The sequence below is a fragment of the Rattus norvegicus genome, chromosome 16, assembly GCF_036323735.1.
Source record: "Rattus norvegicus strain BN/NHsdMcwi chromosome 16, GRCr8, whole genome shotgun sequence".
Taxonomy (NCBI): domain Eukaryota; kingdom Metazoa; phylum Chordata; class Mammalia; order Rodentia; family Muridae; genus Rattus; species Rattus norvegicus.
In genome coordinates this window covers 6,159,027-6,175,010 of record NC_086034.1, presented here as the reverse complement: position 1 = coordinate 6,175,010, position 15,984 = coordinate 6,159,027, and the positions used below count along the sequence as shown (strand labels likewise).

Sequence of the window (15,984 nt, the reverse complement as noted above, 5' to 3'; positions counted from 1 at the left end):
CACAGAAACATTTAAAATATTTAATTAAACACACAGCTGGCTGTCTCAGCGGATATAAGCTCCGCCATCAAAGCAGACCAACTCTGCAAAGTTTCCCTTTGGCATTCATACCCATCCCATGGTGTGTGTGCTACCTACCTACACACACACACTCACACACACACACACACACACACACACACACACACACACACACATACACAGAGCTGATCAAATTGCCACCAAGCCTGACAACTTGAGCTCAATCCCCAGAACCCATACAGTGAAAGGAGAGCCAACTCTCACCAGCTGTCCTGATTTCCACTTGCATGCCACAGAACATACACACACGTTCCACAAACACACATACATCTACACAAAATAAATGAAGTTTTAAAATCTAACTCCAATCCTAGAGGATCCAACATCCTCTTCTTCCCTTTTTGGGCACTGTGCACAAACGCAAAGAGAACAACTACACACATAAAAACATACAAACAGGGCTGGAGAGATGGCTCAGTGGTTAAGAGCACTGACTGCTCTTCCAGAGGACCTGAGTTCAATTCCCAGCAACCACATGGTGGCTCACAACCATCTGTAATGGGATCCGATGCCCTATTCCGGTGTGCATGAAGACAGCTTAGTGTACTGTATAAATAAAAATAAATAAATATTAAAATCTAGAATCTGATTCTTTTAAAAAAAAGAAAGAAATTGTTTAAAAAAAAAACAACATACAAACAAAATTTTAAAAAGAAACACATACACAAATGTTCACAGCAGGGATAGCGAACCTGCCTAGCCTAGCATGTGCAAAGCCCCGAGTTCAGTCCCTGACACCACACATGCATACACACACAAAAACAATTCAAAGCATTACATGCAATACATAAAGGGAAACACATCTGACAATAAAAAGCACACTGGTACATGCAACGCCCTGGATAAACTCTGAAAACAAAACACTATGTGAAGTAAAAGAAACCAGACATAAAAGGCTGGAATTCTAATTACACAAGATGCTTAGACTTGACAACCCCATGGACAAATGTCATGGGCTGGGAATGAGGACGAATGGGGAGTGGCTGTCACTGTGCATGGTTTGGTTAGTTCATTGCTATCGTTGTTTTTATAGGTGATAGAAATACTATTCTACTGTAAATCTGCACAGTGAATGCCGACATCTTTGGGTTTTTAAATAATTAAACAATTAAGATTTATTTATTTCATTCTATAGGTCTGAGTATTTTGTCCGCATGTGTGTATGTGTACCACATGCACGCCTAGTACCCATCCATGGAGGATCCTGGAACTGGAGCTGTGGGATGCCAGCATGGGGTGCTGGGAACTGAACCTGGGTCCCCTGCAAGAGCAGCAGGTGCTCTTAACCAGTGCACCATCCCTGCAGCGCCATGACTACACCTCTGTGACCACAGTTCTTCTTCCTCTTGGGAACTGTCCCTTCTATGTATCCTCACCTGCTGTGGCTTTTGGTCTTTACCCGAGGAGTACAACAGCTTCACCAGTTCATTCCCTTCCCCATCACCACCACCAGAGGACCATCTGGGAAGGAGATTTTCCGGCTGATCACTAGACTTGCTGTTGCCCTGTAGCCTCTCCTTCTCTTGAGAAATACTGCATTGACGGTCTACTTCATTAGAAGCATCCACGTGCTGTGGTCGGCCCTCCTCAACTGTGCCATCTTTTGCTGAGTCCCTCCTTTCTGCAGGTAAGATATCGATATTTATCCTACTGACTGTGGCACACGACTCTGCAGTCCTGTTCATGTCTTGTTTGCCAGTGTGGCCTTCGAGACTAGCAGGTGATTTCAAGGGACCAATGTCCACTGGTTTTTCTTGGGACAGACATTTATCTTCACCCTGGGTGAAAAGACGTTCTTAAGTTATTACAGTACCTTATTCCATATACAAAAGCAAACCCAAAATGGAGCAGCATCTTCCTCAAAAAGCTCAGCATAGAATTACCATTTAGCTCAGCAATTCTACTTTTTAGCATGCACTCTAAACAAATAAAAACAGGAACTCAAACAGTATCTGTTTTTCAAAACAGGGCACATAGTGGCACAGCTCAGCAATCCTGGCCCTTGAATGGGGTGTTGAAGTAGGACTGTCATGATTGGGGCCAGACTGGGGACACTGTGACTTCCAAGCTACCCAGGGCTATGTAGCAAGACCCTGTTTATTAAAGGAGGGAAGCTGAGTGTGGGGGCACATGCCTTTAATCCCAAGACTCAGGAGGCAGAAGCAGGCAGAGCTCTATGAGTTCAAGGACAACCTGGTCTATATACAGTTACAGGGCAGTCAGATCTAAATAATAGAGACCCTGTTTCAAAAGTAAAATAAAAAAAAAAGAAAGAAAGGAAAGAAGGAAAGAAGGAAGGAAGGAAGGGGAGGGAAGGAAAGGAAGAAGAAAAAGAAACAATGGCAAATCAATGGATACAATGTAATATATACATAATATCATAAGATAATACTCTTCAGTCCTAGCACTTGGTCAACAGAAGTGGGGTCTCTGAGTTTCAGGCCAACCTACTTTACAGAGCACAGGGCTACATACAGAAAAATCAAATAAATAAGCAAGCAAAAACAAATGAGTAAATATTCTACTTATATAAATGTCTAAAGGAGGAAAATTCAGAGATATACAAAGGCTGCAGGATAGGTATAGTCCGTAAGCGGCACACAGCAAAAGTTGTCATGCCTCAGTCTACTGCTATCATGAGGAGTCCATGTTGTCATGCCTCAGCCTACTGCTATCATGAGGAGTCCGTGTTGTCATGCCTCAGCCTACTGCTATCATGAGGAGTCCGTGTTGGCCACACCCTCTGTTGAGCCTCAGCCTTGGTCAACACCATAGAGGCAGCACCACCTCTCCAGCCTTCCCAGCGGTCCACAAAGATGGTGCCTAGCCAAAGCCAGCTGTAGTTGGGAAGGACTTCCCACCCTAACGATGGGCCAAGCATAGGGAAAGGGTGAAAACAAGCTACCAATCCCAGAGCAGGAAAACAAACACCAGTCCCTAAACAAGAAAACTCACCGATCTCTGGGCTACCCAAGCTCAGGACTCAAAATCTCACCAATCCTCACTCTGGAAATCCCTACCCTGAGAAGCTCTGCTCCCTAAGAAATCCTATCTAACCCTGCCCTTTGATTCCTTGCTGTCTGCTCCCCACATCCATCCTCCTACACCATGGAGCCTTCAATAAATCTCTCAGACGAGATCTGCTGCCTGCTGGTCTCCTAGGTCACCTTTCCCTTCTCCTAGGTCACCTTTCCCTTCTCCTAGGTCACCTTTCCCTTCTCCTAGGTCACCTTTCCCTTCTCCTAGGTCACCTTTCCCTTCTCCTAGGTCACCTTTCCCTTCTCCTAGGTCACCTTTCCCTTCTCCTAGGTCACCTTTCCCTTCTCCTAGGTCACCTTTCCCTTCTCCTAGGTCACCTTTCCCTTCTCCTAGGTCACCTTTCCCTTCTCCTAGGTCACCTTTCCCTTCTCCTAGGTTACCTTTCCCTTCTCCTAGGTTACCTTTTGTAGAAGGCCGCAATAACATTCGCCACCACAAGATGGCGCTGGCTTCCACTGCGCCCCACGTGGAAGGCCGAGATAGTTTCGCCATTACAAGATGGCGCTGGCCTCCGCCGCACCAGCCGACTTCCTTTCAGGAAATTAACTGTGTGAGCATGTGCAAGAGTGCCTTCGTGCCAGGTCTTTGCCCACTCCAGGGCGTGCCTAATGAGATCATGGGTAAGCAACCAATCAGGCATGGACACGCCACATTAGGGTGTATATAAGCAGCGCCATTCTGGGGCTCGCTCTCTCCTCTTCAAGATGTAATAAACACTTTGCTGCAGAAGGATCCTGGTGTCTACGCATCATTCCTGCTGGTGAGACGTTGGGTGCGCGACATTTGGTGCCGAAACCCGGAACAAATGCCACACCATCGCCGGCGCCGAGGAGAGCCTCCGCTCGCGGAGAGGGTCCAGAACTGCATCAAGAGGTAAGCTCTGAGAGGCATGTTTGGTCTTGATACAGCATGTCAGAAACAGAGCGGGATGAAAGATTAAAGAGCTCAAAGAGAAAAGGTGCACATAAGAAAAAAGGCCCTTGGGGGTTGGGGATTTAGCTCAGTGGTAGAGTGCTTGCCTAGCAAGCGCAAGGCCCTGGGTTCGGTCCCCAGCTCCTAAAAAAAAGAAAAAAAAAGAAAAAAAAAGAAAAAAGGCCCTTCCAAGGACTTTAGATCCGAGGAAGCGAGAGATAGGGGAAAGGACGCCCCGGGAGAGAAACAGGAAAAGGAGGAGAAAGCCCCGAAAAGGAAAAGCCTTTATCCGGTAAAGGAGTTAGAGGCTTTGGGGCTTGATAGTTCAGAAACAGACAAGCTTAGCCCCTCTGAGGAAGAGGATTTAGAAGATGAGGCAGCTTGCTATGAAGAAGAAAGATATGGGCCTAGGTGAAGAGCCACTGTGAAGAAACCGAAAGTTATGGATCCTTTGTGGACAAGGCTGGTAATTTTGTTTATTTTTTTCTTTGTGTGGGAAGCCATTACAACCGTTAGGACAGGTCAGAGGATCCTTGCAGAGCAACAAGAAAGTATGTCGGAGGGAGAAAAGGTCTCGAAAGAAAAAAAGAAAAGGAGATAAAAGGAACACAGTATTTTGGGAGAAAAATTTTGTCTTTGTGCTTGTAAAAGGTGTGATTAGGCTCTGGAAACTTCACAGAGTCATACTGATCAGATTTGATCGAGGTAGACCGCCTGAAACATTTATTCAGGAGAATCAAACAAAAAGATATCTCAATTCTCAACGCCTATGCACAGCTTGATGGAGTTAATGTAATTGGGTTGTGAGTGGATATACTCAGGACTGTGTTTCACTTCCATACCATTTGTGAATGTCAGTTGTGCTGCTCAGATATCTCGTAATATATCTCAGTATCTTACAGGAATTGGGTTTCAACACGTTGATGGACTAGTCCGGGAATTGAGACAATCCATCGTCCATATCGACTCCACTCGAGTGGATAGTCACTGTGAACACCATCTGGTTTTTTCCCTCTTTGTCTATTGTCTGTCCTTGGTGCACCAGGATGTCCCCATGTCTGTCAGTTTATGTCTGTGGTTTTTGTTTCTCGTTGTTTAAATGTTTTATGTTTCATGTTCAAAAGAAAAAATGGTAAAAACTTTATCTGCCAATCATTCACATCTTGATTTGGTTTTAACTCGTTTCAAAAAAGGAACAAATGAATAAAAAGCAGCTTCAATCGGCCTTTAGAGCCCTGCACCTGTAGCTAGGAACATAAGTCAGCTGGAGAAGCTGCCCAGCGGCTGAGCATCTGCACTAGCTGATCTTAAAGGCGCCAGCAGCTTCTCAGCTTCTTTGGTACAAGAGCTGAGAGCTGTTTCTCTTAGAGAAATCCCTGACTTATTATTTGACTCAACAGGTGACAAGGTGCTTCTCTTAAAATCATAGCTAAAAAGGTAAAAATGGTGTTTGGTCTAAATATTAAAGATATGTGTAGCCACTTCAATTTGTTTCTGATTTGTTTTAAATGTGTAAATATGCTCTACTTGCCTTGGTTATGGACTATTGGCTTTCAAGTTATTGGATATGGTTAAAAAGGTATAATATTGGTAACAGAAAGTTGACATAAAGCTGGTAATTTGGATAGAGTCATTCTAGACAACATGTGGCATGAGCCAACCCAGGGAAACAGATCTAAATTGAGATAATATTTTTATGGAATTCTTATTCTAGAAACCAGGCTTCTAAAAGAATTTAGGACAATATCTCTTTGTTGAGGTACTAGAGACTACTTCATCGTGCATTCATATATAGGAATTGGCAGTCAAACTTTGTACTAGTTTGTTGGAGGTCGAGTTTTGCTTTCCAAAGTTGTGGTTTGCCCTGAAGCTATCTGTATTTTAATGCTAATTCCACTGCCCCAAGGACAGCTGCCTAGTCATGTACTCAGAACTCAGGTGACCTTGTGGTTGTGCTCTGGTGGTACAAGGAGAACTTAAAGATTGTGATTAAGGATTGCCAGTGTTACATTGACTAACTCAAACTTATTTGTAATTAAGAAAAAATCAAACAGGTAGAGATTGTTACAGGATTTACGAAGGATTGATGAGGTTCTGGAACTTGTGAGAGCACTACAGCCAGTCTGTTTACTCCAACTGCCATTTCAAGATAGATTTAGAGGACTGATTGTGAGTTTTCATTTCATGAGCTTGCTTATAATTTTAGAGAGCCCATAAAGTGATATCATTAAAAATTTTACAAAGGAATGGCTAATAGCCTTATATTATATAATTTTGTTGCTTCTTCAATGTAAGAAGTTAGAACTTTAAATCTTTCAGTGTATATGGAAATTTTTACTACAAACTTTTGCTCTCAAAATGAGCTTTAATATTTGGGGAGTAGCTGTTGCACTACTCCAAAAAAGAATATTTGAAACTAATTTTAAGCTACTAAGGATATGTTAGTTAGCTAAGTACCTCACCTTACCAGAGGACTTAGGTCTTTGTTATCCTCATTGGAAATAAAGTTTGTGAGGTGCTAGAGAGATGGCTTAGTGGTTAAGAATACTAAATACTGTTCCTTTAGAAGTCATTTAAGAACTCAAACTAGATTGCCTGGACCCCTTAACGAGGGAGGACAATGATACTAGACAGTTTATATCTTAATAAATAAAAAGGGGGAGTTATCCCTGTATGCTAAATAATGCTCCTTTTATTTCAATTTTAAAATTTGGATGCCAAAGTTTATGGCACCCTACAACTAGGCATACTTCTGCCTAGGTGAAATAGAGAGATCCACTTATTGACATGATCCTGTCCAGATATTTTATATGGGGAAGAGGGAATGTTTGTGTTTTTTCTACAGGATGCTACAAGAGTATGCCAGCTGCCAGAGTGGCTGGTGAGACTTGCTGATCCTGGTTGCATAAAGATTGAGCTCTCCTGGTTCGGGTCCCTGGAGTCATTCCTCTGCCCTGAGAGGAAGATAGAAGATTCCCCCTCATCTTTTGTCATCACAGAGATTTTGGCGTTGCTGCAGTCAGTGTTACCGCTGCATGTGTCCCACCCCACTGTGGCCTGCTCTTTGACCCTCTGTGCACTGCTGCTTTCTGGAGAAGACTGGACTCCAGCCGTTGCTGCCCCCCTCATTCCCCTGGTGACTCTTGCTGCCTTAACTGGTGTTGTCATCTTACAGTCTATAGCTTCACAGGAATGCCACCTGCGTAAAGCTGCTGTGGACTGGGGAACTCTGCCCTGGTTCTGCAGATCTCAGACATGGTTCCATTGCCTGCTGCTTGTTCCAGAGATCCTGAACTGTCCTGGGAAAGACCTTGTTACTTTCGCTGCTATTGTAGCAGCCATTTACTGCTATAGCCATTGTGTCTACAGTGTCTGGAGTTACCCTCTCCCAATCTATTGTTAGACAAGCACAGTGGGTGAATTTCTGGAGTAGTTGCTAACAATTGGGAATTCTAAATTTTCTTATAGGAGCAGCTTGACTACGGCCCTTGGTGGTAACAGCTGAGGTGAACCAGATGAGGTGCCCACTACTTATCGGGAGTGGCTCTGTTTGGTGCAGCCCTATGCTGTGGATTAGTGTTCATGCTATGTTTGGTTTGCAAACTCAGATCTCAACAGAAACGTGACAAGGCTGTTATCACTCAAGCACTTGTGGCCATTGAACAAGGGGCCTCCCCTAAAATTTGGTTATCTATCTTCAAAAATTAGTTGGTATCTGAGTTCTCTGCTCTTGCACCCCATGGATCTGTGGATCCATTGCACTGGGATGAGAGAGACTCAATGATTCTTTGATCAGCCCTTCCACATTGCTGAGGTTTCCTCATTGCACACGATAGGGTGATCATGATTTCCCCACTAACTCATCTTCTGGCTGGCCTCTTTTTAGAGTTCGCCCTAGGTCATTAACAGTTACTGTCACACAGCACTGTGGTATCCAGAGACGGGCAACTTTCCTCAGGCACAGTACACGGGGCCCGGTGGCGATAGGGTTACCCTTCGATAAGGCTGTGACATAGAGAAACGACCTAAGACAGGAGCCACAGCAGATAGACATAACTGCAGGGACCTAGACCAGCCTAGACAATAACTTATTGTTATTAATTAATAAAATAATAAGGGGGAGATGTAGAGGGCCGCAATAACATTCGCCACCACAAGATGGCGCTGGCTTCCACTGCGCCCCACGTGGAAGGCCGAGATAGTTTCGCCATTACAAGATGGCGCTGGCCTCCGCCGCACCAGCCGACTTCCTTTCAGGAAGTTAACTGTGTGCGCATGTGCAAGAGTGCCTTCGTGCCAGGTCTTTGCCCACTCCAGGGCGTGCCTAATGAGATCATGGGTAAGCAACCAATCAGGCATGGACACGCCACATTAGGGTGTATATAAGCAGCGCCATTCTGGGGCTCGCTCTCTCCTCTTCAAGATGTAATAAACGCTTTGCTGCAGAAGGATCCTGGTGTCTGCGCGTCGTTCCTGCTGGTGAGACGTTGGGCGCGCGACAACCTTTCCCTTCTCCTAGGTCACCTTTCCCTTCTCCTAGGTTACCTTTCCCTTCTCCTAGGTCACCTTTCCCTTCTCCTAGGTTACCTTTCCCTTCTCCTAGGTCACCTTTTCCCTTAAAGTTGTACAGTTTCTGGGCTTCCAAGTTCCAGGATACCCTTACTGCTTAATGATCAGTCCCATATGATAAAAGTGGCGATGATGGCTGTATTACAACATTGTGACTATAATCAAGGACACTGGACAATATGCTTAACAGTTGTTAAAATATGGAGGGTAGCAATGGCTCAGGGGGCAAGAGCTCTTGCTACCAAGCTTTATGACCTGACTTTGATAACCTGGAACCCACAGGGTGGAAAGAGAAAACCCACTCCTGCAAGTTCTCCCCCTGCCTCCCCCCACACCAAACAAATTCAGAGAAATGTCTTTAGTTGTTGAAGTGAAGGTCTGGGCATGCAGCTCTGTGATAGAGCCCCTATCTAGCATGCACAGGGGTGTGGGTTAAAACCCTAGCATTGGGGGGAAGAGGTGTGTTAAGATGTGACCAAGTGGGACCAGTGTCTAAAATAAATGTTTACCATAAAATTCGAAATACTACATGAACGGAATTAAGAAAAAAAGCACATGATCATCTCAAAAGCTATAGAAAAATGCTCTGACAAAATTCGGTACCCTTGCATGAGTTGGAAAAACAAACTAGGACTAGAGGAAACTATTCTAAGATAGCAAGGCCAAGTGTGGGAAACTACAGCAGAAATCCTTCTCGGTGACTATGAAAGCTCTCCCTGAGGTCAGGAATAAGCAGAGTCGCTCCTGCCCTCTCATTACTTGCCTTCAGCATGGCAGTGTATGCTATAGACTGAGCGATTAGGTAGAAGATAGAAATGAGTGTTTGGATTAAAGGAAGATATAAAATTACCTGTCTGTAGCCAACAAGATTTTTGAATGTAAAAGCCCTAAAGATTACACATACATGCTCCTACCTAGTGGACTAATGAATCTAACCAACTCTTGACACACAAAAATCAACACCCAAAAGCAGCTCCCCGCTCTATCGTGAAAAGTCTGAAAAATTATCCAAAAAAAAAAAAAATTCTGATTATAATTACACCAAAAATAAAATACCTCCAAGGTAAGACTTGGATACCAAAGTCTAAAAAATATTACTGAAAGGAAGAAAAGATAAAGAAATGGGAAAATACTTTCTGTTTGTAGATTTGTTAATATCCTAACAAAATGGAATTATCTTCAGATTCAGTAAATACCTGTCAAAACCCAATGACGTTTCCACAGAAACAGATTCTTACCCTAGAATGAATAAGGAATCTTGAGATCCCAAAACAATCCTCAAGAATAATGTCTGAGGAGGACCCATATTTCCTAACGTCAAAACTCACTCTAAAGCTAAACTTATCAAAGCAACGTGTCACTGAAATAAGGTAGACATACTGGCCAACAGAATAGAATAGAATAGAAAGCCAAAATGCACCCTCACACACATGACCAAATGATGACTGACAGGGATAAGGGCCATTTGTGTAGTCCTTTTGCTTTTACTGTAACTGAATGCCAGGATCTGTGTTTGGTTTTGGTTTTGGTTGGCTTTTTGAGACAGGGTCTCTCCATATAACCTTGGCTGTCCTGGTACTTGTATGTACACCAGGCTGGCCTTGAACTTAGAGATTCACCATCTGAGCCTGCTCAGTGCTTGGATTAAAGACACGCACACCATGCTCAGCTAGCCCCTGTAATTTGTATCATTTAATTTAAACCTTATTTAGCTCACAGTTCTGGGAGATGTGAGGCCCAAGGTAAGGGGCGGAAGTTGATCATTCCCCTGTTATTGATAGAGTCATTGAAGTGTCCCAAGATTTTACAGAGAAAGGAAAATATCCACAAGACAGTCAAGCTAGCTTTTAAGACAGACCAGTTCTCAAAAGCGACCAGTAATTGTCTTGTAAAGGCGTAGTTTCACCCCAAGACCCGTCTCAATGCCTAGTGCCTGCCTCATGGGCATTTTGAGAGACAGCGGTATCCATTGTATAGTCTTTTCAACAAACTGTGCTGAGAAAACTGTGTATTTACATACAGAAAATTAAATTAGGCTAGGCCTAACTAACATCACAGTTTTAAAAAGTTAATTCCAACTGGATCAAAGCCATAAATGTAAGAGTCAAAACCCCGAAACTCTTAAAAAAGAACAGGGACCCAGGGGCTGTGGTGCATACCTTTAATCCTAGTAGAGACACAGAGTCAAGCCATCTCTGAGTTTGAGACCAGTCTGGTCTACAGAGCAGGTTCTAGGACAGCCAGGGTTACATACAGAAACTCTGTTTCAAAACCAAACAAATTAAAATTCATGAAAATTAAAATTTTTGTGTATCAAAAGAGTAAAACAAGAAACCAAACAATGGAGAAAACCTGCAATCATATATCTCGTCAAGACTGACAGCTTCCAAAACACAACAACAAATCAGATAACCCTGGCTGTCCTGGAAATCACTCTGTAGATCAGGCTAGCCTCCTGCCTCTGTCTGTCTCTGCTTCCCGAGAGATTAAAGGTGTGCACCACGACCTCCTGAACGATATTACTATATTTACTAAAAAACGAAACCAATAATGCAGGAAATAATGTTTGTTGAGAACATACAGAATTCAGAATGCAGAATAGTATAGTTGCTGTAGGAAACTGTAGTGCCTCACAGGGTTAAAAACGGCGTCTGCACTGACCCAGCCTTTACACAGGCAGACGGCTCACAAAACAGAACACCACGCTCAAGCACTGGCTCCTGAATGTGCACAGCACGACTCAACAGGTGAAAAGAATCCAAACGTTTATCAATAGACGAATGGATAAACCAATGTGGTGTATCAGTTAGAACTAAAAGAACTGAGGTATTGGTATATGCTGCATGGACAAATCTTAAAAACATAGTAACTCAGACTTAAAAGGCCACATGTTATATGACTCCATTTATAAGAAATACTCAGCAAAGAAAAACGCAGAAGACTGGTGTTTGTATTTGGAGGGTAGAGCAGGCTATGAGGAGAGCCAGCATCATGTGTGAGTGTGCTAAACACACATGACGTCCGCATCATGTGGGCTTGGGGGCTGGAGAGATGGCCTAGCAGCTAAGAACACTCACTGTGCCATTAATCGTCCTGAAAACCAAAGTCTGGATTCCAACACTCACGTACCACGCCAGGCATCCAAAGCTTTTACTTCAGCTCTGAAGAACCCAATGCTCTCTTCTGGCCTCTGCAAACACACACTCCCACACATGTGGGAATACACTCATAGACACACATGCAGACAAATGAATAAAATATTTTAAAATAGTGGTTATGTAAATTTTATCTTAAAAAGTCCAAAAAGCTATTGTACTGCCTTTGAGAACAGTTTGGCAGCCTATCATAGACAGAGTGAGCTGTCTCTCTGTGAGTGAGCTGTGGCCTGTTTTTCACACAGTTCCTAAAGCACTTCCACAGGAAGCATTACCATTTCCACAGGAAGCATTACCATTTCCGCAGGAAGCATACCGTGGCATGTACAGCGGAGCCCTCAGAAGAGCGTGGCTGGTAGGGAATCATTTCATGATTTGGTTCTTCCTTTCTGGAAACTACAGCAGCAACGGGTTTGGCTCTGGAGTCACAGTTTTTAACATTATTTTTGGAAGTTTTCCTTTACAGGGAAGAAAAGAAAGCACTATTATCACACAGCAATGGCCGGCAGTTTGAAAGAACATGTGAACTATGTCTACAGTACGTCCTCCTTTACTCAACTGGAGCATCTTACAGAGACCAGTCTTGTCAACACATGGGGCCATTTCCTAAATCATCTGTCTTCAAGATAATCAAGACCTAAGAAACAAGAAGGCAAGGAGGAAGAGTTGTAGGAGCCAGAGGGGTAGAGGACACCACAAGAACATAGCCCACAGAATCAACTAAGGGGGTGCCACAGGGGCTCACAGAGACTGAAGTGACAATCAGGGAGTCTGCATGAGTCTGAACTAGGTCCTGTCATATATGTTAAGAAACGGGGGGAGGGAGGGACAAGGAAAGGAAAGGAAAGGAAAGGAAAGGAAAGGAAAGGAAAGGAAAGGAAAGGAAAGGAAAGGAAAGGAGAGAGGGGGAGGGAGAAAGGGAGGAAGGAGACCGAGATCAAAGACCCAGAGGAGGTTAAGGAGGCCCAAGAGACTTGAGAACTAAATGGGATATTGTATCTTAGAGCAAAATCTGGCACATTAAGTGGAAATAGTAACAGAAAATCTATGGAGGCCAATGAGTCTGAGGTTAGTCAGTAGTAACGAACCAGTGTTGGTTAGTTTCTCAGATTTTCGTTTTGTTTTGAAACAAGGTCTCCTTGTGTAGGTCAAAATGTCCTGGGCTCCCTGTGTAGACCAGGCTGACCTGAAACTAGCAGAGATCTGCCTGCCTCTGCCTCCTGAATTCTGAGGTTAAAGGCATGTTATCACCATACCCAGAACTGGCTTCTTAGTTGTAAAACAATTTTAAAAATCATGTTTGTGTGTGTGTGTGTGTGTGTGTGTGTGTGTATGCACAATAACACATATAAATACACACATGTGATCAGAAGACAACTTGTGCGAGTTGGTTCACATGGGTCCCAGGAACTGAACTCAGATTAGCAGCTTAGTGACAAGTCCCTTTACTTGCTAAGTCATCTCAACAGCCCTGGTTTCTTACTTCTGACAAATGCCCATGATAATAACCTAAGATGCTGATGACAGGAGGAACCAGACGAGGGTAGAGAGGAGCTCTGTACTATCTCCATAGCTTTTCTCTAACACAAAATTCCAAAATAGAATTTCTATGAGAAAGTAGCTCACATGTAGAAGTAGCAAGATAAGTTTCTTCTTTTAAGTTTCACAGGTTTACAATAATATTCTTGCAAACTTTTTTTAAAATTTATTTTTATTTATATAAGCACACTGTAGCTGTCTTCAGACACACCAGAAGAGGGCATCAGATCCCATTACAGATGGTTGTGAGCCACCATGTGGTTGCTGGGAGTTGAACTCAGGACCTCTGGAAGACTAGTCAGGGCTCTTAACTGCTGAGCCATCTCTTCAGCCCCGTGCAAACTTTAAGAATAAAAATTATTGGGTTATATTCTCTGATATGGAGAGCAAATGCATATAGGAATAACACTTGTACTGTTTAATGTGTCATTTTTAAAACTGGGCTGAATCTCTGGGAAATTAGAGTGCAGAGATCAGCCTAACAGAGGGCCAGTCAGAAGTAATGTGAGCAAAACAGCAAAGTGAAACTGGAATGGAGGCCCACATCTGTAATCTCAGCATGTGGGACACTGACGCAGGACACTAAGAGTCCGTGTCCTAGCCTACATAGGCCGTCACATACACATAAGGAAAAGATAAAGAAGCAGCCAGACAGTGGTGCTGCACACCTTTAATCCCAGCACTCAGGAGTCAGAGGCAGGCGGGAGGTCAGCCAGACCTACACTGACAAGCCCTTTCTCAAACAATGCAAAACAATAAAATATAGGAAATAAAAATAAAATAAAATGGAAAGCTGAGGTGGAGAGAAATTTTTAGACCTTAGTAAAATACTTCTAATTTTCCTTTAGGCCTCCCACAGTTCTTCCCACAATCCCTTCCACCTTAGCCTAGCATAGACACATGGGCTTTACTGCTTTGGGATCTTTGACTTATAAAACTGTATTCTACTTATGAAACATAAAGCTGTTATTAATATATTTTATTACTTTCCTATGCAAGTTAAATTCTGAGGCCCAGTCCAAACAACACCACGAGGGGAGAATCTTGTCTCTTTACATACTCTAGTCATGCAGTTTTATTTTTTGTTAAAAAACAAAGAAGGGGCTGGAGAGATGGCTCAGTGGTTAGGAGCACTGGCTGCTCTTCCAGAGGTCCTGAGTTCAATTCCCAGCAACCAAGTGAGATCTGGTGCCCTCTTCTGGCGTGTCTGAAGACAGCTACAGTGTACTCACATAAATAAAAATTAAATAAAAAAAATTTAAAAAACAAACAAAAACCCAAAAACCTCACCATAAACTTTTACATATGAAAATTTAGAGCCACCCTCTTCTGCCCCACCCACTGAGCCTAGCTTTCTGGAAGGGGGTGTCTTACGCCTTGGTGGCCTCCAAGAACAAGGAGATGTGGTGTTTTATGTAGGGCTGCCGCAGGATGCTCCGCACAGAGGGCCTCTCCTCAGGTCTCCTGCTCAACATGGTTCTTATCAGCTCTGCCAGCTCCGCACTGTAAACTTTTGGCATTGGTGGCAACTGCAAAGAATAACAAGATGAAGAAGGATGTTATGAGACAAAGACAAACTGGCAGAGATTTCCCCATATTTAAAATCATCATAATACTCAAAATCATTAACACTAATTTAAAGTCACATACCCAGGAAGTAGAGAATAGCTAGGACAAGTGATGTTCTGCTTATAATAATAAGCTAAGAGTGCTCCCATTGGAGGACTCTACCCTTCAGAGACACACAAGTTCCTTTTTCTTTTTTTACATGTGGTTATTAGCATGTGTGCATGTGTGAGCATGTGTGCATGTGTGAGCATGTGTGAGCATGTGTGAGCATGTGTGCATGTGTGAGCATGTGTGAGCATGTGTGCATGTGTGAGCATGTGTGAGCATGTGTGCATGTGTGAGCATGTGTGCATGTGTGAGCATGTGTGAGCATGTGTGAGCATGTGTGCATGTGTGAGCATGTGTGCATGTGTGAGCATGTGTGTATGTGTGAGCATGCGTGCATGTGTGAGCATGTGTGCATGTGTGAGCATGTGTGCATGTGTGAGCACGTGTGAGCACGTGTGCATGTGTGTGCATGTGTGAGCATGTGTGCATGTGTGAGCATGTGTGAGCATGTGTGCATGTGTGTGCATGTGTGAGCATGTGTGCATGTGTGTGCATGTGTGAGCATGTGTGCATGTGTGAGCATGTGTGCATGTGTGAGCATGTGTGAGCATGTGTGAGCATGTGTGAGCATGCGCACAGTCAAGCCAGGGAATACTTTTGTGGGTCAGTTCCCCCTCCGACCATGGGATTTGAGATCCAACTCAGCTTGTTGGGCTTGTGGTGCCAGCATCTTTACCCCTTGAGCAGTCTTGTTGGTCCAAGAGCACAAATAAGATTTATTTATGAAAATATGCAGTGTGGTAGTCAATAGCTAGAAATAAGGTGTCCATCTGCACAGGCCTGAGGGATAAATTGTGGGCTTTCTTCCTATTAAACGAGGCGCTGCTTAAAAGGAAAGCACAAGCACTGACAATTAAGGCAAAAGAGTAAGCTGGGTACTGCTGCGCACAGTGGGTCTCCATTTCTTTCTCTTTGAAAAGTATTTGCATAAGCTTCATTCGTAATGGCCAGAAACTAGAAACCACCCAGATGTCTCTCAACCGAAGAACAGGAAAAGAAAATGTGGAACACC

General features: G+C 43.5%; 1 protein-coding gene across 5 annotated transcripts in view; it reads right to left on the bottom strand.

Moving 5' to 3' along the window:
- Nek4 (NIMA-related kinase 4) overlaps window positions 1-15,984 on the bottom strand; it is a 48,989-nt gene that overhangs the window by 25,270 nt on the left and 7,735 nt on the right. For 3 of the 5 annotated variants that reach the window (XM_063275290.1, XM_039094443.2, NM_001013134.2), the window contains exons 5-7: window positions 14,670-14,824; window positions 12,073-12,214; window positions 1,458-1,859 (exon numbers count right to left, since the gene is read on the bottom strand). In XM_063275290.1, coding sequence (XP_063131360.1) covers window positions 1,458-1,859; window positions 12,073-12,214; window positions 14,670-14,824 — 699 coding nt within the window. Of the gene's footprint in view, window positions 1-1,457; window positions 1,860-10,760; window positions 10,863-11,730; window positions 12,042-12,072; window positions 12,215-14,669; window positions 14,825-15,984 lie in introns of those variants that run through there. The other 2 variants (XM_063275292.1, XM_063275291.1) reach the window with 2 other exon arrangements.